We start from the raw sequence: 26,316 nt of genomic DNA on the forward strand, positions 1-26,316 counted from the left end.
TATATCCACAAATATACAGCATATACAAGTGTATATATGTATCCATTGTTCAAATATATATACAACCTGTTGTGATTAAAAAAATATAAGTTCATTTAAAAGGCATTTAATTCATCACTTATTAACATGAAATGCTAAAAGTATTACTTCTATCTGCATAGGTCTGTGAAATGTTATTTTAGTTTATTTTCTACTCACAGTAAAATTCAGTCTTTGTGATGCACAGTTCTGTGAGTTTTGACAAACGTACAGATTTGTATATCCACCACCACAATCATGATACAGAACAAGTCCATCATCCTAAAAAATTCTCCTGTGCTGACTCCTTGTAGTCAAGCCTTCCTTCCACCCTCATGTAAAAGGTTTCCACATTAAAGATCGTTCTTCACACTTGGAAGGAATGGGGATAAGTGCCTCATAGCACTGATGACCATCTTTTTCATAATTTCATTTTTTACACACTAGTTTCTACTTCCACCCAGTTATTGACAAAAAGGATTAAAAAAGAAGTTAACTGAAACAACAAGATAGGAAGAAATAGACTTGGAGGAGTTCAGACTTCAAGACAGTATGAAGAAAAAAATGCTAGAACTTGAGGATATACTAGATTAGGTAGGTAGTTAAAAAAAAAAGGCATATGCCTGGGAGATATGGGGATAAGCAACAAGTTGGATAAAGCTGATGAGTGATCATTTATGAGGGAAGGGGATGAACTTGGCTTTTAAGCAAGAGGATGATGAGAGCAGACTTGTTCTTGGAAGTCCACTCCGCCTGCAGCGTGGCAACTAGGTGGAAAAGGCGAAGCAGTGGGTGCAGGAGACCACTTAGAACAGTATTTCAATAGTCTGATGGAGAGATGACAATGGCTCAGCTAAGTTATCTGAAAGGATAGAGGTTTACTAAAAAACACAAGAAGTAAAGAAAAACAGGAAAGAGTTTCAACAGCTGCACATCAGAATATCAGTGGAATATCATTCAGAGCACATCTACAATCATAGTTGACCCTGTGGAAACCAGAACAATCAAGACACAAGGCAGAAGAACATCTTGGCAATATGGCCACCTAGATAACCTAAAGAGTCCTCTTGCTACAACACACCTAAAAATGTTGGATATAAAGTTTTAAACAGGGCTTCCCTGGTGGCGCAGTGGTTGAGAGTCCGCCTGCCAACGCAGGGGACACGGGTTCGTGCCCCGGTCCAGGAAGATCCCACATGCCGCGGAGCGGCTGGGCCCGTGAGCCATGGCCGCTGAGCCTGCGCGTCCGGAGCCTGTGCTCCGCAACGGGAGAGGCCACAACAGTGAGAGGCCCGCGTACCGCAAAAAAAAAAAAAAGTTTTAAACAAATACAGCTACACTTATAAAAAAAATTAAGGAGAATCCCCAGAAGTACCTGTCCCTGGTTGCATCGCCTGTGGTTCACGTGTCTGGGATATGTGGTACACAGGGGCTGGGAGTATGGTGGGTGCTGAGCTCCTCACACAGGACAATGTAGCAGGCAGTTTTCTCGCCTGTTCAGTAAAGAGATACTAAGAGTGTTTAAGCAAGGCAGTGACATGGATGGATTTCTGCTTTTGAAAGATTAAAGATTAATCTGCAAAGAGTTAGGAACATAGAGGCTTGAAACAGGGCTGGGGGGAAGGGTGAGGAGATAAATGTGAGAGACACCATCGAGGCAACATCAAGTGGCAGTTTAGATACAGGAAACAATGGCAGGAGGAAGGTCAAAAATAGGATGCCTAGGTTTCATGGCTGTGCTCAGTAGGACAGTTAAGTCATTAATGAAAATAAGAACATAGGAGAAGAGGAGATTTTGAGGAAGGGGAGATGGGCAATGTTAGATGATAATTTGCACTTTAGATATTAAATCTGAAGCTTCCATGATTGTTTCAGCATGAGATTGTATAGAAGGCAATTAACAATGAAGAAATGAAATCTAGAACAAGGATCCTTAAATGAAGTTTATAAATTGGCTTCAGGGGCAGGTGTGTTACTTTCAGAACTTTATTTGGACTTTCTGTGTCTGTACATTTTTCTGGGGTAAAGTCCATGACTCTCCAAGATTGTCAAGGAGGTTGGTGTCAATCTGCTATTCCTTTACACATAATGTGTCAATTTCAGATACCTTTCCTCTTTGCTGTTCAGATGATGTATCTAGGTGTCAATTTCTTCTTATTTAGCCTGTTTGAGATTCCTTGTACTTCTTCTATTTGGTGCCTTCCATCAGTTCTGGAACATTCTAGACTATTTTCTCTTCCGCTTTCTTATTTCTCTGTTCCCGCCTATAACACAGCTTTATGTTTTCATGAACTACCCACTCTTTATCTCAGACCTTTCACTGAGGAATATTTTCCTACTTGTGAATAAATATAAATGAACACTGACTGCATGTAATGATCAGTGCTCAGAGCTTCGCTGTTGAGATGTACTGTTAAATTGAAAATCATAAGGTTCTCGTCTTCATTACAGAAAAAAGCTCTGCACAAAATCCTGGAGATGTTTAGTAGAAAGGTGCTAGGCCTCAGCTTTTAAATGAGGACACATTATATCTTACAGCTTTAAGCTAATCATTATGCTGTAGAGAGAACAACATTTGAAAGAAACAAGACACAGAACTGCCCAAAGACACAAAATAAATCTAAGACAGAGCTTAGAGGTCCAACAAGTTTAAGAAACATGTACCAGGGAGATTTAAGGCATCACAGACTTATATACATCTTCTTTCTAAATGTCTATTGTCTGCCTAAAAAGAAAGCAAGATAAAAACATTAATCTATCACTAACTTAGGCAGCTGGGGGGACAGGAGTTCTGCACCAGAATGTTTCCAAAACTATGGTATTTGGGGACTGATCGATTTTTTTCCCTGAACTAAATTCCATTCTGGTTTTTTATAATGTTTCCAAGTGCAGGCTGAGCTCTTGATCTTTTGGGAGGCACAGGCAAGACAAAAGGCCAAACTCACTAATGAAAACTTGCTGAACTTACTCTTCAGAATTCCATTCTAAGTCACGAAGAACCCTTCTGGCCCTGCTCCCGGACTAGTAAAATGAACATCTCAAGTCTCTAGAGACTAAGATAGCTCACTCCACTAAAACCAAATACACATCTCTCCTGACAGCTGGTTGTCTTAGCATACTCTGGACTATATATTTATCAAAGAGAAAAAAAACCCACTCCAGGAGCACAATATTTATTATAGGATTATCTCAGTGACTCAAGCAAACATAAGTAAGGCTAAATTAAACCATGTTTACTATGATGTTCTATTACTTAAATCCTGACACAAAATCATCCCAAGAGATCTGGGGTCTCATTTCTTGAGACAGTTGATACAGCTTTAAAAATAAAAGGCAAGATTTACTTTTCTTTTAAATCTACCTGTGTTTAGTTGCACAATTTCTTTAATTATTCTAAAAAATCTTTTGAGCACCTAAAATGAAAATTCCCCATCCTGTTAAGATGTTGTGGGAGGGGGAAGGGTGAGCTGTGACAAAGCGAGAGAGAGGCATGGACATATATACACTACCAAACGTAAGGTAGATAGCTAGTGGGAAGCAGCCGCATAGCACAGGGCTATCAGCTCGGTGCTTTGTGACCGCCTGGAGGGGTGGGATAGGGAGGGTGGGAGGGAGGGAGACGCAAGAGGGAAGAGATATGGGAACATATGTATATGTATAACTGATTCACTTTGGTATAAAGCAGAAACTAACACACCATTGTAACGCAATTATACCCCAATAAAGATGTTAAAAAAAAAAAAAGATGTTGCATTCAGTATCAAATTTAAATAAAATCACAAAATATTGAATTTGCTCATTGCTTTAAAAAAACTTATTTTATCTGATTTATCTGAATTTAATATCCATAATCTCATGAAATCTCACCCATAATTCTAAGTATTACTTTAATATTCAGTTCTCCCTACCCCCTTTCTCTAGGCCCTTTAGTCAAATTTCCACTTATCCCAGTCTTTGTGGATTACAGGCTATCCAAATGTTCCAAGTGACCATGTCTGTGGCCAGGCACACTGTGGGGGTAAAGGCAGGGAAAGAGAGGCTGGAAAGGCCACAGCAGGAGTAGGTGACAGGTCACATTAGATCAGAAGCATATGTACCACTTCCAGGATTCAGCTGATAAGCCACTCCTACAAAATAAAGCTCCACCTCTCAGAAACAAGGCCAGGGTTCACAGGGAAACAAGCCTCCTGGCTAGCCACAAAGCACAGCAACAAGAAACAACAATGGAAACCACTTGCCTTTGCAGGCACCGGGATCCAACAGGTCCAAAGCTTTCTGCCCCACCAGGGAGTCCAATATGTGGCGACTGTGGCTGAGCTCACGTGGGACCCAAGGGCAGGGCCAGCTTGGCAGGAGGTGGGCTGTGGCTCACCAACCCTCAATTGCTGGAAAAAGAAGCCCGCCCTTATAGAGTTTATAGTCCAGGGAAACAGTATGATAATAGAGGCACAAACACAGGAGGGGAGTGTGCAGTCATGCTGGAGAGGCAGGTGGTGGTGGGCAGAAAAGTTCCACGGAGAAGGTGGCGATGGAGAAGAATAAAGAGGACAGACCCTATAGGAGAGGAAAATAAATTCAATGTTCTAGTATAAGAAGCAGTCCAAGCAAAGATACAACAATGAAAAAAGTACAAAGGGTGTTCACAGGAAATCACACACAAAAAACCAGTTTGGCTGAACAACAGGAAATATATAGAAGCCAGATCAGGGTGGAAAGGCAAGCTGGGATTAAAACAGAGAATACTTTGGATGATGAGAGAGCTGTGTTGGTAACAGGGAGGCACTGGTGGTGTGGAGCAAGGAAGGGACACTACATGACCGGAACTCACTTCAAGAAGATAGTGAGAGTTTTGTGCAAAGTAAACTGAAATAGGAGGAAAAGTTACAAGGCCATCAGGAGACATGGCAATTGAAGGACTGAAGTGAAATGACAGGAGGAATGACAAAAGTAGAGACATTGTGGAGACAGGGTTTCTAGTATAAAACAGCGGGCTGGCTATTGCCCTTGAGATGCAGCACCTGGGCACCGAAGACCATGCGAGTGCTGTGAACAGAAAGAAGGCTGTGAAGCAGAAAACACTCATCTACTGGAGGAATGATGAGTTTGGTTTTAGACACTCTGAATTTGAGGTGTCAACTGAACGCACAAAAGGACGTATCTATCAAGTGGCTAGAAAAGCAGATCTGTAAACAGGGAGAAAAGCTGGGATTAGAAATAGGGATTTGAGGGTCATCCACAAAGAGGCGAGGCCATGAAAGAGGCCTAGGGGTGGAATCAGGGAAACATAATTTAGTATAATTTAATGGGTTGGAAAAGGAAGTAAAGGCAGTGAAGGATGCTAGGAAGGGTCTAAGAATTCCAGGTTTTAGAGGGAAAAAGATATATTATAAAACTCATGCTAGACTATTCACAACAGCCAAGACATGGAAACAACCTAAATGTTCATTGACAGATGAATGGATAAAGAAATTGTCATACATATATACAATGGAATATTACTCAGCAATAAAAAGGGATGAAATAAGGCCATTTGCAGCAACATGGATGGACCTAGAGACTGTCATACCAAGTGAAGTAGGTCAGAAGGAGAAAGACAAATACCATATGCTATCACTTATATGTGGAATCTAGAATATGACACAAATGAACCTATCTACAAAACAGAAACAGACTCACGGACATAGAGAACAGACTTGTGGTTGCCAAGGGGGAGGGGGTTGGGGGAGGGATGGAGTGGGATGTTGGGGGTTAGCAGATGTGAGCTTTTATATACAGAATGGATAAACAACAAGGACCTACTGTATAGCACAGGAAACTATATTCAATATCCTATGATAAACCATAATGGAAAATAATATAAAAAAGAATGTATATATATGTATAACTGAGTCACTTTGCTGTACAGCAGAACTTAACACAACATTGTAAATCAACTATACTTCAATTTAAAAAAAAACCTCATGCTAGGAATATTATCATGAAGATCAGATGGGATGCTAAATCTTAAAGCAATTTGAACATTTCAAAGCACAAAACAAATACACTTTTATTGTTACAGTATTACATATTTAATCTCTAGAAAAGCCACACTGCATTGGAAGTGCCACACTTCCAAAGTTTTCCAAAGTCCCCTCCTCACAAATTGATTGGAAATGTGATCTCCTCGTCTTCCCTTGAAGGCTTTCAGTAGTTAATGTCTTTTCTTAGGTGTTTATACAGCTCAAGAACATCAACCATGAGTCACACACTACAGTAGGCACTTTCATATATATCCCACCTTGGAGTGGATGAAACGGAAGCCTAAGATTTATCCCCCTTTACAGAAGATGAAATGAGGCTCAAAAAGGTTAAGTATCTTGAGCAAGACTGCCAGCTCGCAAGTGGAGGAACAGAGGGCTTCTAATGCCAAATCTAATCGTGCTTTTTCTATATACAAGTTGGAACGTGTCATATTTGTTCTTACCTCCCTTACTGATTATAAGCAAACTAAGGGCATAAGCCATATCTCATTTTGAAGCATCTAGCAAAGGGCCTTATACTTGGTCACTTTTCACTGCATTTTTTTGCCTGAAAGAATGAATGCATGGATATTTGCAGGCGCACAGGCCTCACTAATGGTGTCTGTGGGCTGGTAAGCTTTGAGTATTTATTTCCAAGGCGGGGCTGGAACTCAACAACACAAAGTTCTAAAAACAAATTCTGTACTTGTGAAAGATGCCGCCTGGTGCGCCTCAGGGGCTGAAGTCCTCTTTTTATGCACCGAGTGGGAACAGCACAGGGAGCGACGAGCTGGTTTTCTTCAAACTACTCCCACAAGCCAGCTCAAGCCAAGGAAAGGGCCCACACCTTTTGGGGAAGAGAACTGTGCATTCTCTGCTGCCCATTTAACCTCCAGTGTCACCGTCAGAACTGCCAGCAGTCTGGGGAGGAGGGGAAGGTAGAGCGGGTTTAGTGCCAGCTCTGATGACGTTATCCTACGATTCCAGCTTTTATGCCAGGAAAAAAAGCCAACTGGTTTGGAATCTAGTTCCCCCCCACACTCCTATTATTCAACCGAAATTTAATTTTCGTAACTTACCACTAGCTTTTTTTGCATACTTTACCACTAACTTTTTTTAATTTAATGAACAGTCTTTTGTGTCTAATTCAACTGACTGGTTTTGGTTCCTTGGAAAACAAATGTATGGACCCTGAAATATGTGCATTTCATAAATGTCCCTTGTTGGAGAAGAACACAAAGTTCTGAGCAGCATTTACTTTGCAAGCCATGTACGCACACAGTGGGAGACCAGGAAACAACACACATCTAAACACTATAAAGGCGACCAGTCAGTCATGCTTTCCAGCGCTGCCAGAAACACCAGACAAAAATTCCAGGACAGACTTCTGAAGTCAGATTGCATCGCAGAGCCTCATAAATTATAATACACTTGGGAGTTTTCTACCCAATGTCTCTGACAGATGTTCCCTTTTGTGGCAGTCTCTAATTTGGGGGCAGTTGGTATCCATGTCCCTAGAAATCTTTAGGGTACAGTAAAGGATCCCCTTCCTTACATCTGATGACAAGACCCCAAAGTAGCCTTCTCCTATGTCTGAGACTAGTTAACGTGAGCACTTGCCTACTGCACAGACAAGCCGGGGCCGAGATATATCAGCCAGACTGACATGGGGTATCTCCCAAGCTCAAGATATCCTTCCACGCCCATGGAGAGTCTTTTCTTGACAATTTTTACCTAATGTGGATCAGGCTATTGGTCTCCTGGGCCTCTGCCTGTCAAATACACTGCATGGGACTTGGAACTTCCTAGAAAGAGCCACAGCAGAAGCCAAAAAGAGTACAAGCCTCGGCTAGGGCAAGCTTCTGGCATCAGCTTCGGGCGGGCCCACATGGGATGCTTTTCCCATGACTCCTGAAAGAACTCTCCAAGTCTGACTCTATAATCAATGCCTCGATAGTTAAAAGTTGACAGGATAGCATGAAACACAGAAAACAAATGAGAGCTTAACACAATATCAAAGATAGTACCAACCTCTCTTCACTCAGTTCCTAGAGTCTATCCTATGACCCTGGCCTTAATGAAATGACATTACTTCTTTTCTATGCTCTGAACTCTGCAAGAGTTAACCAAAGATATTGATAACTTTAGCAACTATGTAAGCCCTTAGAAGGTCATACCACAATTTGGCCACTTTCCATTTTAACCTTTCTCTAAAACCTCATTTTTACAACTTCTACTGAAGGGCATAACTTTTGTTCATTTTTCTTCGGTATTACAAGTGCAGCTCTACTAAGTGAACTTGTATCAACCAGGAAAACTGTACAACTTCTTAGCGCAGCATCTTCACATTTTCTTGTGAGAATTACTTACTGAGCTAGAACACTGACAATTATTGACTATTATTTGCTATCATTTACTGTGTACTGCATTCGTAAAAGCATTAAAGGAATGAAAAGACGTGTTCCTTGCCCTTGAGTTGCTTCGTAGTTAAAAGATGAAAAAAAAAAAAAAACGCACACCACTAACTAAATCTATGGTGGGCAGAGTATAAGAGTGATATAAATTCAGTGTTATAAGAACTCAGGGGAAGGCTAGAATAATTGTGCTCAGGGAAAATGGGTGGTAGATGGCATTTGATTAAGGCCTTAGAAAATGTATAATATTTCAATGCAAAGAGGGCATTAGAGAAGGGATTTTACATGGAGGTAACAGCTTTAGCAAAGGCATGGAGGCAAGAGAGTACATGCGAATTAAGAAAACGTCAAGTGAAGCACAGGCTACAGAAGGGGAAATGACTGGAAACTGACCTGGAAAAGTAAGCTGTGGCCAGTTCTTAACATAAAAAGAGGGGGGTAAATGTAGAAAGTCAGATTTTAGAAATAGGAAATCGCTTTTAAAATATTCCCTTCACCAATAATTTTCCCCCTCATATCTTTGACTTTTAGAGTGAGAAATATTTTATTAGCAAGTTCACTTGCAAAGTAGGTGCAATCACTTCAAAGAAAAGTAGTGTGGATGCCGGCAACATTGCTTTTCTGAGCTGGCAGATTCTTGGCTGCAGCTTAACTGGTACACTCTTATTACCCACATCTTGTGATGTTTTACTGATAACTCTTTTTTTGTCATCACCAAAATACCTTCTTAATTTCGCTCATTATGTATGTACTGAGTGGCTACTCCAGAACTAGTATTCACTCACTTGTTTACTCATCCTCTCCTTTTCTGCCCTGACTTGTCCTACTAACCACTAGCCCACTCACTCAGCCCCTCCCTCTTCTTCTGTAAACTATATCAGTGATAATAACATTAATAGCTACTACTTGCTATAGTGCCAGGCACTGCAGTTAATGCTTTATGAACAGTATTTAATAGAATGCTCAAAACAACACTATGAAATAGGTATTATTACCCCTATCTTACGGATGAGGAAACAAGTTCAAAGATGTTACCTATTTTGCCAGCTGCTAAGTGACAGAACCCAGGTTTAAACCAGATATGCTTAACCCTGGAACCCTTACCTGTTACCACTTCACTGTACTGCCTTCAACACCCTTTGGCCTCTTACTGCTGTGGGTCAGTATTTTCAGTTATAAATGAAAACATTCATTGAGCGCCTGTTACTGTAAGATCCTGTTCTAGGTGCTGTCATGTATATAAATAGAGGAGAGAATGCCTGTGGGTTATTAATGCTCATAATCTTCCATATTTGAGGATAAACAGCCATGTCTTTTATCAGTGTGTAAGACGGTATGTCCATGATTCATAAATTAAAGCAACTAAGGACAGAGGGGGTGAAAATAGCTTAGTACATGAATGTGGATGGTGACCACATCTCAGACAGAAATCAGTCAACCCTGACTAAATGACTTACAGAGAATTTTAATAATACATTTCAATTGGTCTGTAAAAACTCTCTCTGCTGATGAAAAATCTGTCCTGTCAAAAGTTCCCAACCAAATCTGCTTACAATCCATTTTCGATGAACCTCAACTTCCTTTGAAGTAGAATAAGCTAGTAAAGCATTTTAGCCAACAATAAGCACATTGCGAGGCTAGTCCTTATAAGATTCATTACTGATAAATAAAGTTATTGAGTTAAAACACAAACGTGATATTAAACTACTTGTACCACAGGGCCTGCAAGATGGCAGAGGACTAAGACATGGAGATCACCTTCCTCCCCACAAATAGATCAAAAATACATCTACATGTGGAACAGCTCCTACAGAACACCGAATGAACGCTGGCAGAAGACCTCACACCTCCCAAAGGCAAGAAACTCCCCACGTACCTGGGGAGGGCAAAAGAAAACAGAAAAATCAGAGACAAAAGCATAGGGACGGGACCTGCCCCTCTGGGAGGGAGCTGTGAAGGAGGAAAGGTTTCCACACACTAGGAGGGTCCTTCGCGGGCGGAGACTGCGGGTGGCAGAGGGGGGAGCTTCGGAGCCACAGAGGCAAGTGCAGCAACAGGCGTGCGGAGGGCAAAGCAGAGAGATTCCCGCATGGAGGAGCGGTGCCGACCAGCACTCACCAGCCCCAGAGGCTTGTCTGCTCACCCGCCGGGGCAGGAGGGGGCTGGGAGCCGAGGCTCGGGCTTCAGAGGTCAGATCCCAGGGAGAGAACTGGGGTTGGCTGTGTGAACACAGCCTGAAGGGGGCTGGTGCGCCACAGCTAGCGGGAGGGAGTCTGGGAAAAAGTTTGGAACTACCTAAGAGGCAAGAGACCATTGTTTCAGGGTGCGCGAGGAGAGGGGATTCCGAGCACCGCCTAAACGAGCTGCAGCGACGGGCGTGAGCCGTGTCTATCAGTGTGGACACCAGAGACGGGCATGAAACGCTAAGGCTGCTGCTGCAGCCACCAAGAATCCTGTGTGCAAGCACAGGTCACTATCCACACTTTCCCTCCCAGGAGCCTGTGCAGCCCGCCACTGCCAGGGTCCCGTGATCCAGGGACAACTTCCCCGGGAGAACGCACGGCGTGCCTCAGGCTGGTGCAACGTCACACTGGCCTCTGCCCACAGACTCGTCCCGCATTCCGTACCCCTCCCTCCCCCCAGCCTGACTGAGCCAGAGTCCCCTATTCAGCCGCCCCTTAACCCCCTCCTGTCTGGGCGAAGAACAGATGCCAGAGGGTGACCTACATGCAGAGGCGGGGCCATATCCAAGGCTGAACCCCAGGAGCTGTGAGAACAAAGAAGAGAAAGGGAAATTTCTCCCAGCAGCCTCAGAAGCAGGGGATTAAATCTCCACAATCAGCTGGATGTACCCTGCACCTGTGGAACACCTGAATAGACAACAAATCATCCCAAAACTGAGGCGGTGAACTTTGGGAGCAACTGTAGACTTGGGGTTTGCTGTGTGCAACTGACTAGTTTCTGATTCTTATGTTTATCTCAGTATAGTTCTTAGCACTTGTTATCATTGGTGGATTTGTTTATTGGTTTGGTTGCTCTCTTCCCTTTTTTTCTTACTTAAAAAAATTTTTTTAATTAAAAAAATTTTGTAAAAATATTTCTTTATTTTTTATTTTAATGATTTTTAATTTTATTTATTTATTTTTCTTTCTTTCTTTTTTTCCTCCCTTTTCTTCTCAGCCATGTGACGGACAGGGTCTTGGCACTCCAGCTGGGTGTCAGGCCTGAGACTCTGAGGTGGGAGAGCCGAGTTGAGGACATTGGGCCACCAGAGACCTCCCGGCCGCATGTAGTATCAATCAGCGAGAACTCTCACAGAGACCTCCGTCTCAACACTAAGAACCAGCGCCACTCAACGACCAACAAGCTCCAGTGCTCGTCACCCCATGCCAAACAACTAGCAAGACAGGAATACAACCCCACCCATTAGCAGAGAGGCTGCCTAAAATCATAATACGTTCACAAACGCCCCAAAACACACTACCAGACGCAGTCCTGCCCACCAGAAAGACAAGATCCAGCCTCATCCACCAGAACACAGGCACCAGTCCCCTCCACCAGAAAGCCTATACAACCCACTGACACAACCTCACCCACTGGGGGCAGACACCAAAACAACAGGAACTACGAACCTGCAGCCTGTGAAAAGAAGACCCTAAACACAGTAAGTTAAGCAAAATGAGAAGACAGAGAAACACGCAGCAGATGAAGAAGCAAAGTAAACACCCACCAGACCAAACAAATGAAGAGGAAATAGGCAGTCTACCCGAAAAAATATTCAGAGTAATGAGAGTAAAGATGATTGAGAATCTTGGAAATAGAATGGAGAAATTACAAGAAATGTTTAAAAAGGACCAAGAAGAACTAAAGAGCAAACAAACAATGATGAACAACAAAACAAATGAAATTAAAAATTCTCTAGAAGGAATCAATAGCAGAATAACTGAGGCAAAGAAAGGATAAGTGACCAGGAAGATAAAATAGTGGAAATAACTACCACATAGCAGAATAAAGAAAATAGAATGAAAAGAATTGAGGACAGTCTCAGAGACCTCTGGGACAACATGAAACACACCAAGAGTCGAATTATAGGGGTTCCAGAAGAAGAAGAAGAGAAAAAGAGAGGGACTGAGAAAGTATTTGAAGAGATTATAGTTGAAGACTTCCCTAATATGGGAAAGGAAATAGTCAATCAAGTACAGAAGTGCAGAGAGTCCCATACAGGATAAATCCAAGGAGAAACACGCCAAGACACATATTAATCAAACTATCAAAACTTAAATGCAAAGAAAAAATATTAAAAGCAGCAAGGGAAAAGCAACAATTAACATACAAGGGAATCCCCATAAGGTTAACAGCTGATCTTTCAGCAGGAACTCTGCAAGCCAGAAGGGAGTAGCACGACCTATTGAAAGTGATGAAAGGGAAAAACCTACAACCAAGATGACTCTACCCAGCAAGGATCTCATTCAGATTAGACAGAGAAATTAAAACCTTTACAGACAAGCAAAAGTGAAGAGAATTCAGCACCACCAGACCAGCTTTACAACAAATGCTAAAGGAACTTCTCTAGGCAGGAAACACAATAGAAGGAAAAGACTTACAATAACAAACTCAAAACAATTAAGAAAATGGTAATAGGAATATACATATCGATAATTACCTTAAATGTAAATGGATTAAATGCTCCCACCAAAAGACACAAACTGGCTTAATGGATACAAAAACAAGACCCGTATATATGCTGTCCACAGGAGACCCACTTCAGACCTAGGGACACATACAGACTGAAAGGGAGGGGATGGAAAAAGATATTCCATGTAAATGGAAATCAAAAGAAAGCTGGAGTAGCAATTCTCATATCAGAAAAAATAGACTTTAAAATAAAGACTATTACAAGAGACAAAGAAGGACACTACATAATGATCAAGGGATCAATCCAAGAAGAAGATATAAAAATAGTAAATATTTATGCACCCAACATAGGGCACCTCAATACATAAGGCAAATGATAACAGCCATAAAAGGGGAAATCGACAGTAACACAATAATAGTAGGGGATTTTAACACCCCACTTTCACCAATGGACTGATCATCTGAAATGAAAATAAGGAAACACAAGCTTTAAATGATACATTAAACAAGATGGACTTAATTGATATTGACAGGACATTCCAACCAAAAAAAACAGAATACACTTGCTTCTCAAGTGCTCATGGAACATTTGCCAGAATAGACCATATCTTGGGTCACAAATAAAGCCTTGGTAAATTTTAAAAAATTGAAATCGTATCAAGTATCTTTTCTTACCACAACACTATGAGACTAAATATCAATTACAGGAAAAAAACTGTAAAAAATACAAACACATGGAGGCTAAACAGTACACTACTAAATAACCAAGAGATCACTGAAGAAATCAAAGAGCAAATCAAAAAATACCTACAAACAAATGACAATGAAAACATGATGACCCAAAAACCTATGGGATGCAGCGAAAGCAGTTCTAAGAGGAAAGTGTATAGCAATACAATCCTACCTCAAGACACAAGAAAAATCTCCAAAAACCCAACCCTACACCTAAAGCAATTAGAGGAAGAAGAACAAAAAAACCCCAAAGTTAGCAGAAGGAAAGAAATCATAAAGAACAGATCAGAAATAAATGAAAAAGAAATGAAGGAAACGATAGCAAAGATCAGTAAAACTGAACGCTGGTTCTTTGAGAAGATAAACAAAATTGATAAAACATTAGCCAGACTCATCAAGAAAAAAAGGGAGAAGACTCAAATCAACAGAATGAGAAGTGAAAAAGGAGAAGTAACAACTGACACTGCAGAAATACAAAGGATCATGAGAGATTACTACAAGCAGCTATACGCCAATAAAATGGACAACCTGAGGGAAATGGACAAATTCTTAGAAAAGCACAACCTTCTAAGACTGAACCAGGAAGAAACAGAAAATATGAAATGACCAATCACAAGCATTGAAATTGACACTGTGATTAAAAATCTTCCAACCAACAAAAGCCCAGGACCACATGGCTTCACAGGTGAATTCTATCAAACATTTGGAGAAGAACTAACACCTATCCTTCTCAAACTCTTCCAAAATATAGCAGATGGAGGAACACTCCCAAACTCATTCTACCTGGCCACCATCACCCTGATACCAAAACCAGACAAAATGTCACAAAAAAAGAAAACTGCAGGCCAATATCACTGATGAACGTAGATGCAAAAATCCTCAGCAAAATACTAGCAAACAGAATCCAACAGCACATTAAAAGGATCATACACCATGATCAAGTGGGGTTTATCCCAGGAATGCAATGATTCTTCAATATAGGCAAATCAATCAATGTGATACAGCATATTAACAAATTGAAGGATAAAAACCATAAGATAATTCAACACCCATTTATGATAAAAACCCTCCTGAAATTAGGCATAGAGGGAACTTACCTCAACATAATTAAGGCCATATATGACAAACCCACAGCCAACATCGTTCTCAATGGTGAAAAACTGAAACAATTTCCACTAAGATCAGGAACAAGACAAGGTTGCCCACTCTCACCACTATTATTCAACATAGTTTTGGAAGTTTTAGCCACAGCAATCAGGGAAGAAAAAGAAATAAAAGGAATCCAAATCAGAAAAGAAGAAGTAAAACTGTCACTGTTTGCAGATGACATGATACTATACAGAGAGAATCCTAAAAATGCTACCAGAAAACTACTAGAGCTAATCAATGCTTTTGGTAAAGTAGCAGGATAGAAAACTAATGCACAGAAAGCTCTTGCATTCCTATACACTAATGATGAAAAATCTGAAAGAGAAATTAAGGAAACACTCCCACTTACCATTGCAACAAAAAGAATAAAATGCCTAGGAATAAACTTACCTAAGGAGACAAAAGACCTCTATGCAGAAAACTATAAGACACTGATGAAAGAAATGAAACATAATACAAACAGATGGAGAGATATACCATGTTCTTGGATTGGAGGAATCAACACTGTGAGAATGACTACACTACCCAAAGCAATCTACTGATTCAATGCAATCTTTATCAAACTGTCAATGGCATTTTTCACAGAACTAGAACAAAAAATTGCAAGATTTATATGGAAACACAAAAGACCCCAAACAGGCAAAGCAATCTTGAGAAAGAAAAACAGAGCTGGAGCAATCAGGCTCCCTGACTTCAGACTATACTACAAAGCTACAGTGCTCAAGACCGTATGGTACTGGCACAAAAACAGAAACACAGATCAATGGAACAGGATAGAAAGTCCAGAGTTAAACCCACACACATATGGTCACCTTATCTTTGATGAAGGAGGTAAGAATATACAATGGAGAAAAGACAGCCTCTTCAATAAGTGGTGCTGGGAAAACTGAACAGGTACATGTAAAAGAATGAAATTAGAACAGTCCGTAACACCATACACAAAAAAAACTCAAAATGCATTAAAGACCTAAACGTAAGGCCAGAAACTATCAAACTCTTAGAGGAAAACATAGGCAGAACACTCTATGACATAAATCACAGCAAGATCCTTTATGACCCACCTCCTAGAGAAATGGAAATAAAAACAAATGGGACCTAATGAAACTTAAAAGTTTTTGCACAGCAAAAGAAGCCATAAACAAGATGAAAACAAAACCCTCAGAATGGGAGAAAATATTTGCAAACGAAGCAACTGACAAAGGATTAATTTCCATAATATACAAGCAGCTCATGCAGCTCAATATCAAAAAAACAAACAACCCAATCCAAAAATGGGCAGAAGGCCTAAATAGACATTTCTTCAAGGAAGATATACAGATTGCCAACAAACACATGAAAGGATGCTCAACATCACTAATCATTAGAGAAATGCAAATCAAAACTACAATGAGGTATCACCTCACACTAGCCAGAATGGCCATCATCAAAAAATCTACAAACAATAAATGCTGGAGAGGGTGTTGAGAGGAGGGAACCCTCTTGCACTGTTGGTGGGAATGTAAATTGGTACAGCCACTATGGAGAACAGTATGGAGGTTCCTTAAGAAACTAAAAATAGAACTACCATACGACCCAGCAATCCCACTACTGGGCATATACCCTGTCAAAACGATAATTCAAAAAGAGTCATGTACCACAATGTTCATTGCAGCTCTATTTACAGTAGCCAGGACATGGAAGCAACCTAAGTGTCCACCGACAGATGAATGGATAAAGAAGATGTGGCACATATATACAATGCAATATTACTCAGCCATAAAAAGAAACGAAATTGAGTTATTTGTAGTGAGGTGGATGGACCTAGAGTCTGTCATACTAAGTGAAGTAAGGGAAAAACAAATACCGTATGCTAACACATATATATGCAATCCCCCCCCCGCAAAAAAAAAGGTTCTGAAGAACCTAGGCGCAGGACAGGAACAAAGATGCAGATGGAGAGAATGGACTTGAGGACACGGGGAGGGGGAAGGGTAAGCTGGGACGAAGTGAGAGAGTGGCATTGACATATATACACTATCAAATGTAAAACAGATAGCTAGTGGGAAGCAGCCGCATAGCACAAGGAGATCAGCTCGGTGCTTTGTGACCACCTAGAGGGGTGGGATAGGGAGGGTGGGAGGGAGACGCAAGAGGGAGGGGATATGGGGATATATGTATACATATAGCTGATTCACTTTGTTATACAGCAGAAACTAACACAACATAATTCTAAAGCAATTATACTCCAATAAAGATGTTAAAAAATAAAATAAAATAAACTACTTGTACCATGTAGCCTGAATGTTGTGTAAAGTTATATAGAACTATTTCGACACAGAAAAATAATTCGAACATGTCATCGTTTTAAGCTATCTGCTTATTCTATTCCCTTCACTAATCTGAATAAGTTAATACTGTCAGGATACTGGTTACATTTTTGCAAACAACTGTAAGCATTACAAATACACAAGAAATTGCATAGGATGTTGTTCAGCAGTCCTCTTTCAGGTAACCATACATACTCAGGGGCATTTGGAAGGAGTCACAATTGTGAATCCAGTCTACCAGGCACAGTATTCACATCACAAACTGCACAACTAAGTCTCATCCAAAGATCACAGTTGCAAATACTAACTGCATTTACTCTGAAATCTAAACTCTGAATAGAATTCATTTTTAAGAAAACAAAGGTCAATAAAGAGAAGTCATTTTAAGAGTCTAAGAGTGGCAAAAGAAGTAGCAAGCATGTTTGATTAACAAGGAGAAGCATCAGGCTACATAACATAAATGACACGGATACTTACTGTTCAATTCGGGGTGACAAGTACAGCTTAGGATACACCTGAGTGGCTTCAGTGTCCTCAAAACTGACAGAAAGGAGGGCCACATCTTCTCCAGGGTCTTCATTCACATCCTTAAACAGTTGGTGAAAAACACAATGCCATCAGTTCCTTCTCTCATGACATCTTTCTGGTGACCAGCTTACAGCCCACTAGCAGTGAGACCAGAGGTGTGAGTTACCTGGATTCAAGACGCCACACATCCTTTGCCACCTACCTAGTCACTCTTTTAGAGTGATAGCTTTCAAACTTTCTGACCAAAGCCTACCACAGTGAGAAAAAGCCTGCCACCAATTTCACTTGTTCCCACATTCCAAGAGGGGAAAAGTGAATCTGGTGATAACAAAGCATTAGACAAAAACATAGTTAACAAATTACAGTAATCATGCTGCTAGCAAGATATATAATGGCTTATAATTTACATAATACATACAAATGGCTTAAAATTTACTTTTTCTGGGATGAAGATGCATTATAAACATGATTTATGGGCTTCCCTGGTGGCGCAGTGGTTGAGAGTCCGCCTGCCAATGCAGGGGACACGGGTTCGTGCCCCAGTCCGGGAAGATCCCACATGCCATGGAGCGGCTGGGCCCGTGAGCCATGGCTGCTGAGCCTGCGCGTCCGGAGCCTGTGCTCCGCAACGGGAGAGGCCACAGCAGTGAGAGGCCAGTGTACCAAAAAAAAAAAAAAAAAAAAAAAAAGATTTATATCACTAGACAACAACAAAATCTTAAAATACCCAGTAATTTTATTATATCTACCTTGATAATATAAGTTATTTAAATGGCAAACATTACCAAGAAGCATATCACTATGAAGTATTCCACTGTACATGCAAATGGCAGCGTGTTAATGTATATATCTGCTTTAGCAAAATGATTATGGATGATTCATATGTGAACCACAAGACATACGTATCTTAAAAGGCTAGTTATAAGAATATTATGACAAAAACATTGTTGATCCAAATATGTATCAGGAAACACTGAGAGGTTAACCAAACAACCCACAATAAACTAGACTGATAATGATAAAGCTAAACTTACTGTAATTTATAATTAAAAAGCAAGAATAGCAACAATCGAATGTCATAACCAACCCAAACCAACACGGATGATACACTGAATTGTCCTGAATTAAAATTGTGGGATTTACAACTATGTGCATGTGCTTTATGATTGCTGCCAAGCCCTGAGTATTTGCCAGAGTGCCAGAAGAAAATACCAAATTAGAATAAATTCTCATTGCATGTTGATTTCAATTTGTGAATAGCAAATTCTAAAAACCCTTAATAATTTATTTCTGGTTGATAGTGGCTCCAAGTCAAATGTAGGTTTTTTAAAAAACTTAATAGCATTGCGCATCTTTCACCCCGAAGGACCGGTAAGAACTGACCCACATTTCCGAATCAGTTCACAGGTCCTCAGGAGGGCTCAGCAGCCATCCTAGGAGGGTCCCAACCCAGACTTTAAGAATCACTGCCTGTGAGCTGTGAGAATCTCAGATATGAAGTCCTTCCTTTGATCTAAAACTAACCTCAGCCCTGTTTCTCCTGCATCCTAGGAAGCTGGACATCATGCTCACCTGCTCACCTCTAGCATCTTCAGTGTCCTTGCTCTGCCTTCTATTGTGTCTATAGGATGCACAAGTGTGGCAAGTATACATAGGGACAAGGACTGGAAGTCTCTCCCATCTTAAAATATAAAAATTTTAAAAAGAAAGAAACGAATCATGCTGGTCTCTACCTAGTTCCCTGGGTTCTCTCTCTCCTCCCCTGCACAGACTGCTGAAAGAGTGGTCCACACTCCCTGCCTCACTCCCTCCCCTCCTCTTAGCCTCCCCTTAGCCCACTAGAGTAGCCTTCTGACCCTACTTCTTCCCACAGGCAGCCACTAAACACAGCAAATGCCTCTCGGTCCTTACCTTACTTGATCTCTAAACAGTATTTGACATGGAAATCTCTCTCCTCGGGAAATTCTCTTTCTTGCTTCTAAGAAACTATACTCTCCTGGTCTTCTTCTGTCTCTTGGCCACTTACCCTTCCCTTTTCATTCTCTCTTTTATAACTTCTCAACTGATTTTTCGTTTTACATTACAAAATTTAGCCTTGTTGTAACTAGTCAAATGATACAGAAGTTTTTAAAAGAAAAAGCATTTCCACCCTCACTTTTCAAGGTAACCAATAGTAACCGTGTATATGGCCTTAAACAGCTTTTTCTATGATCATAAAAACACACACACACACACTTGCATATAAATAACTCTTTAACCCTGTGTCTTGTTTTCCCTAATGGAGTCATATTATACACAGGACTCTACCAACTGCTTTCTAAATAGCCACATAATATTCCACGGCATGGATTTATTTTTTATTTAACCATTCCCCTAGCAACAGACAGTCAGGTTGTTTGTAGTTCTTAGCTACTTGATCGTGCTACAATAAATATCCTTGTATATATACCTTTTACTAGTGGGATTCATATTTCTTAGGAGATAACTAAAACTCAGCTGTTGGGTCAAAGGTTATAAATATTTTACATTTTAATAGAGTTTAATAGATTGTTTTTCTAAAAATTTTGCAGCACTTCACATTTGGACCCATGAGTTTGCATCAGTATGAGAGAGAGCCTCTTTCCGTTCATCCTGAGTCACTGGATAACACTGGCTGTTGTCACTTTTTAATTTAGTGTTGGCCATCTGATAGCTGGAAAATGGTATCTCAATTTAGACTCAATGAATGAAGCTGGGCAATTTTTTTCACTTGTTTACTGGTCATTTACATTTCTCCTGTAAATTTTCCCAACAAATCCTTTACCCATTTTGCTTAAAGGTTCTTAGACTTTTTTGTTATTGCTGTGTATTAGATTTACTAACCCTTGTCTATCACGTGTATTATACATATTTTCTCTTTTTGACTTCTGACTTTGTCTAGGGGCTCTTCTGACATCAGAAGAAAATTTAGATTTCTATAGAGTTAAATCTGGTTAATAACTCAGGGGTTGTTTAACCGTTTTCCTAGTTTTTCATCTAACATTGTTACAATTTTATTTTTACATGTAGATTTGCAATACACATGTATATCTGGAATATATTTTTAGGTGGTATGACACAGGAAGTATGTACAAGGATGATTTTAGTACAGTGCCTGGAACACAGAAACCACTCGATGTCTGCTGAAAGGATAAATCAATAAACAATTTAATGTTAATTCCTAACCGTTTTTCTCCACTCCTAGTGATTTTCAGCAACCTGCTTTACAAAAGTTGCTGTCACCAGTGATGTCTGGAAACTAAGTACTGGCTCCTTGCTCCTGTCCTCCCCCCGCACACACACACCCCCTCAGATACACCAAGGTCCCTAGAACTAGTGGTTTTAAAAGGAAAGCCAAGATTGGGAGTCTGAGTTTATCTATCACTTTTTGCTCTTTTATAGATGATAAAGAGTCCAACCTTGAATATTCCTTTCTGCAAAGTAAGGATGGAAAATTTTAAAAATACTTATAGTCTCAACAAATAGAAACTATGTAATTATATGACTCTAAAACTCATAAAATATCTAAAATAAGGTTGAAGCTAAGCTTGAAAAAATTCACATTCAGAGGGACAAATTCATTTTATTTTATTATTTTTTTATAAATGTATTTACTTTACTTATTTATTTTTGTCTGCATTGGGTCTTCGTTGCTGTGTGTGGGCTCTCTCTAGCTAGAGCGAGAGGGGGCCACTCTTCGTTGCAGTGCGTGGGCTTCTTACTGCGGTGGCTTCTCTCGTTGCAGAGCACAGGCCCTAGAGCACGCAGGATTCAGTAGTTGTGGTGCACAGGCTCAGTAGTTGTGGCTTGCGGGCTCTAGAGTGCAGGCTCAGTAGTTGTGGCTCATGGGCTTAGCTGCTCCACGGCATGTGGGATCTTCCCGGATCAGGGCTTGAACCGGTGTCCCCTGCATTGGCAGGTGGATTCTTAACCACTGTGCCATCAGGGAAGTCCCGGGACAAATTCATTTTATAATCTAAGTGTAGAAGTAGTCCCCCTTTAGAGTTAGGCTGGTCATCTTAAGAGAGACAATAAAAAAAGAACTAACATTGAATTGACTTTCAGATACCTTTCTCCAATGACTAAGTTTCCTTGTTAAAGGTCAAGGCTCTGACCTCAAGTCACAAAACTCTGTAAAAACAAAATAAACACTGCAAAACTTGGGTCCACTAAAAACCCTTTTAATTAACAGCTTCATTCTATATGCCTATGGATAATTTATAATTATTTCCCTTTCCTGCTTTTTAACTTCTCATTTCACTACTATTTAAGCAAAGAACAGAAATGCTCAGAGACAGTCCTCCAAACAACCAGAATGACCCTGGTTTATATAATCAACGTTTATTATCTGGCATCCTGCAAAAAGTACACAAAACATTACTCTGAATATGAAAATAGTTGTTTCCAGGAGTTCCTTTACGAACTACTTTAATATGATTTATTCCCCTTGGTGTGGCACGTGAGTTTTCCCCGAGTTGGTATTTGATTCCTAATGGATACGTAAGTTTGACTTTGAGAGCTTAAATAAGCCCAAAGAGTTCCAAAAATACAAATCCACACAGAGCTGTTTCCAGTTTCTGCAACTCTAACAGGATTGTACATGTGTTCCTTTCCATCTGGGAAATTATAAAGGAAGCTCTTGTACCATGGCTCTTAGAAGCTAACATTACAGCTGTTTATGGTAACCACTAATGGCAGCATTTAGAAAACAGGGGGTGGTTACAGTGTAGTAGCGGACATTTAAAAATGTATAAGTATACATTTTCAGGGCTTTCTATCTGCGCCATTTGAAACTGCAACAAGCTAAAATGGGGGAAAGACGCCGAATCTGCTGAAGCTAAAAAAAAAAAAAAAAATACTGATTCCTACCTTTATAAAAGCATGTCAGGCACTGATATACATAGGGTGAGGCAATAATGGCCATGATATTTTGCTGAAAACTAACTATGGATTTGGCTCGGCACTTGGCTGTGGCACAAAGAGGTTCCTACGGCTTGCAGTGAATAGTCACTAGATGGTGAGTTCCTTGCAGGCTGGGAGTTTTTCCTGTTCATTTTTGTATCCCCTGTGTCTGGAACATAGTAAATATATAGCAAATTGGTTGGAAAAAAACTGAATTAATGCAGGAATGACTGTAAGAATGAGGAAATAACGGAGTAAAACAGAAAATGCTTTTTGCTAGAAAGATTCTCAATATTTATCTCTTTAGTTCCTTAAATCTATGACTACTTAAGATTTTATCAAAGAAAACTCAAAGCTGAACCATAGGTAAGCGAAGGATATACCGACTAATAAAAGTTAACATTCTGCTTAGGTCATAATGGTTTATCTATACACCTATTCTCAATCGCCGCTCATTGCAAATATCCAAAGGGTGTAGAAAAGACAACAATTAGCCTTGGAAATGAAAGCAAACACAAGTACAATTTATCATTATGTTGTACCTTTCTGATATGCTAATTTTCCAAGTGAGGAAAGCAGCCATTAAACAAGCCCCTATATGTTGAGTGTCAATACAGGAACAAACTATCAATTAACTAATTGGTGATAGACATTAGCTGGACAATATATATTACAAACCACATGTCACATAGGAAGACTAAAAAAGCCCCTGTATTTCTCAATTCGAAAAGGCTTACAACAAAGCTATAACCATTACTAGCAAAACCAGTTTGTGGACATAAAGACTATAAGGAAGCTATTATACTGTCTGTCAAAAACAGAGTAAGAGCCATTTAGAGTTACATTTAAAATGATATTAAACAAGACCCAGGATTAATCATGATTCCTAGGGCGAAAAAACTAGGTCTGAGTAAGCACCTCATTATACAAAAGCTATGAGCTTTTGAAAAGATGTAAGCAAATTAAAAATCCCCAAAACAGAACCTTATTTTAAAATATACTAACTGAGGTTTGTACTTTAGAGGCCCAGTATTTTGATATTACAGATTCGTCATCAAATTACATAAATTTAGATTTTTCAAAGTCAGGTTTTTTTCAAGTAAGAGAATAAGACTCTCATGATGCTACCGTTCATTTAACAAACATTTAACAAAGTAAGGAAAATAGATAATATGTTACAAATATTACGGAGAAAAATGAAAGCAGGGGAAGGGGGCAAGGAGTGAGGAGGGAATGGAAGTTTCAAGAGAGTGTTCCAAGACAGCTTATGGAGACTCAGCAGTGGCCTCTCATTACTTGCGACAGGAGATTTAGGATGAAAAGTCCTCTTGACTCACTGTGCTATATATCAGCATAAGCAGTCCCCGTCAAAATTTGAATTTGTATTCTACTAGCATTAAGACATGACAATGAACATGCTAGGGAACTGAATTAAATCTTAAGCAAAAGAAATATGCAAGAACGAGGAAAACGATGTACCTGACAGAAGACCTTGGTCTCACTGCTAAGGGGTCTCTGTCCAATGAAGACACTGTTCATTTTTTTTGATATCAGGTCATTTCCTCTTCATCAAAGTGCTGGGAAATATACAAGTGCAAGGAAAGGCAGTGTAGTCGGAAAGCAAAATGGATACAAGAGTAAGGAATCAATGGGCGTCGCGTCCTGTCGGGCCCTTTTGCCCTGGGCACCTCCTTTCCATGCAAGCAGGGGTTGCAGCACTGGGGTTGGGGTTCTGAAGGCCTAGTTACTGCTTATCTCACCACATACTGAGTTCTTGCCTAAAAACTACTTTGATATATGGATATATCTTGTGAAGGTAGCCTTTAAGAGAGTTACCTCTGATTTGGTTTCTCCAAATAGAAATGGGAGTAAAAAGATTCCCTCTGCTTAGTCCAGACAAACTGGGCCACTCCCCATGTATTTTACTAGATCTTGACTAACACTTTTGCACTTGCCATTCCCCTTATCAAAAAGCTCTTTCTCTTGAGGGGGTTGGGAAGGGCAGAATAGGTGAAGGGGATTAAGAGGTACAAACCTCCAGTTATAAAATAAATAAGCCACAGGGATATAAGATACAGAATAAGGAATATGGTCAACAATATCGTAGTGATCATTTCATAATGTATGCAGATGTCAAGTCACTATGTAGTACACTTGAAGGTAACATAATATTGTACATCAACTATATTTCAATTAAAAAATAAAGCACAATTTAAAAATGCTCTTTCTCTCCTTTTCTTAATTGGTGTGACTTTAATTTCATTTTTCTTTTTAAAGATGTTTTTTAAGTGTGGTCCATTTTTTAAAGGCTTTATTGAATTTGTGTTTTATGTTTTGGTTTTACGTTTTATGTTTTGGTTTTTTGGCCGTGAGGCATGTGGGATCTTAGCTCCCCGACCAGGGATCGAACCCACACCCCCTGCATTGGAAGGTGACGTCTTAACCACTGGACCGCCAGGGAAGTCCCAGTGACTTTAATTTCTTTAACTCTGATTGTAAATTCACTTGCTCCATTAAGATTCCTTTCAACTGCAGTGTGATCTATGTCTCCCCTGGGTAGCTTTTACATGTTGTCTCATGAATTCCCCATGCTGTTTAAGCAGTGTATATTTTAAATTCCAAACAGACTGTGAATTTCTTGAGGGCAGGGTAGAGATCTCCTACTTCCTATTATGTCTAATAACAACAGCTGACATTTATTCAGTGTTTATTCAATAGTCACTTTCCTTAGTGCTTTCTATGCATTATCTCACACAATTGCCATAACAGCCTTATAAGGTAGGTACTATTATTGTACATTTGCAGAGGAAGAAACTGAGGCTTGAAAGTGATTAAATGGTGAAAATGAATTTTGAACCCACGTATGCTGACTCAGAACCTGGACTCTTAGCCACGATGCTATACCCACTGGCATGCTGTTGGGCACAAAGAAAAGACTCAGTATCAGTGCTCAAAGAAAGATATAAAAAACTTGGAAACCCACATGCAGAAAAGATAGCGGAGATTTACTACACACATACTTGTCCTCCATTTAGTGTCTAAATCCTGTGTGCTCCAAACGACCATGCGCAACTTAAGCAGCCATTTCTTATTCCCTTTTTACCCCAAATAGACTATCCTGCCTGCACCAATGGGTATTCAAAACTAATTGAGGAGTATATGCTTTATGTGTTTTAATGTTTACTTTTAGAAACTGTGGAGCAAGAAATTTAAAATTTTAAGAGTATGAAGACTAAAAGCTATAAAGGTCACCATGCCAAATAAAATGTATTTGTTTGACATCTTCACACAGACTCAGTGAAGGAAAGAGGATGGCTTCCCCAAGAACACTGATGAGGGTTGTGGAGTTCTAAGCCATAACATCAATCTTCCTTCACTTCTGTACGATTAGGCACACTCTATGATTAACTAACTGTACTCAGTGGAAATAAGAAGAGCTGATTGTTGGGTCGGGAAAGGATAACTACGATGTTCTTGAAACAGCCAGCTCTTAGAAGGGGAGTCCAGGATACCAGGAAAGAGCTGCTGTCACCTACCCGTGTTTTCTAAAAGTGACATCTTGAGTTCATTACTATGAGATGTCACGATACAGTATGGGGTTAGGGTTTTTTTTTT

The 26,316-nt window shown here is 40.0% G+C and overlaps 1 protein-coding gene across 7 annotated transcripts in view; it reads right to left on the minus strand.

Moving 5' to 3' along the window:
• BABAM2 (BRISC and BRCA1 A complex member 2) overlaps positions 1 to 26,316 on the minus strand; it is a 475,326-nt gene that overhangs the window by 186,683 nt on the left and 262,327 nt on the right. For all 7 annotated transcript variants that reach the window (XM_029231734.1, XM_029231733.1, XM_029231732.1 and 4 more), the window contains one exon: positions 17,731 to 17,840. In XM_029231734.1, coding sequence (XP_029087567.1) covers positions 17,731 to 17,840 — 110 coding nt within the window. The remainder of the gene's footprint in view (positions 1 to 17,730; positions 17,841 to 26,316) is intronic.

This window comes from Monodon monoceros, unplaced genomic scaffold, assembly GCF_005190385.1.
Source record: "Monodon monoceros isolate NGI ecotype Baffin Bay Population unplaced genomic scaffold, NGI_Narwhal_1 Super_Scaffold_19, whole genome shotgun sequence".
Lineage (NCBI taxonomy): Eukaryota > Metazoa > Chordata > Mammalia > Artiodactyla > Monodontidae > Monodon > Monodon monoceros.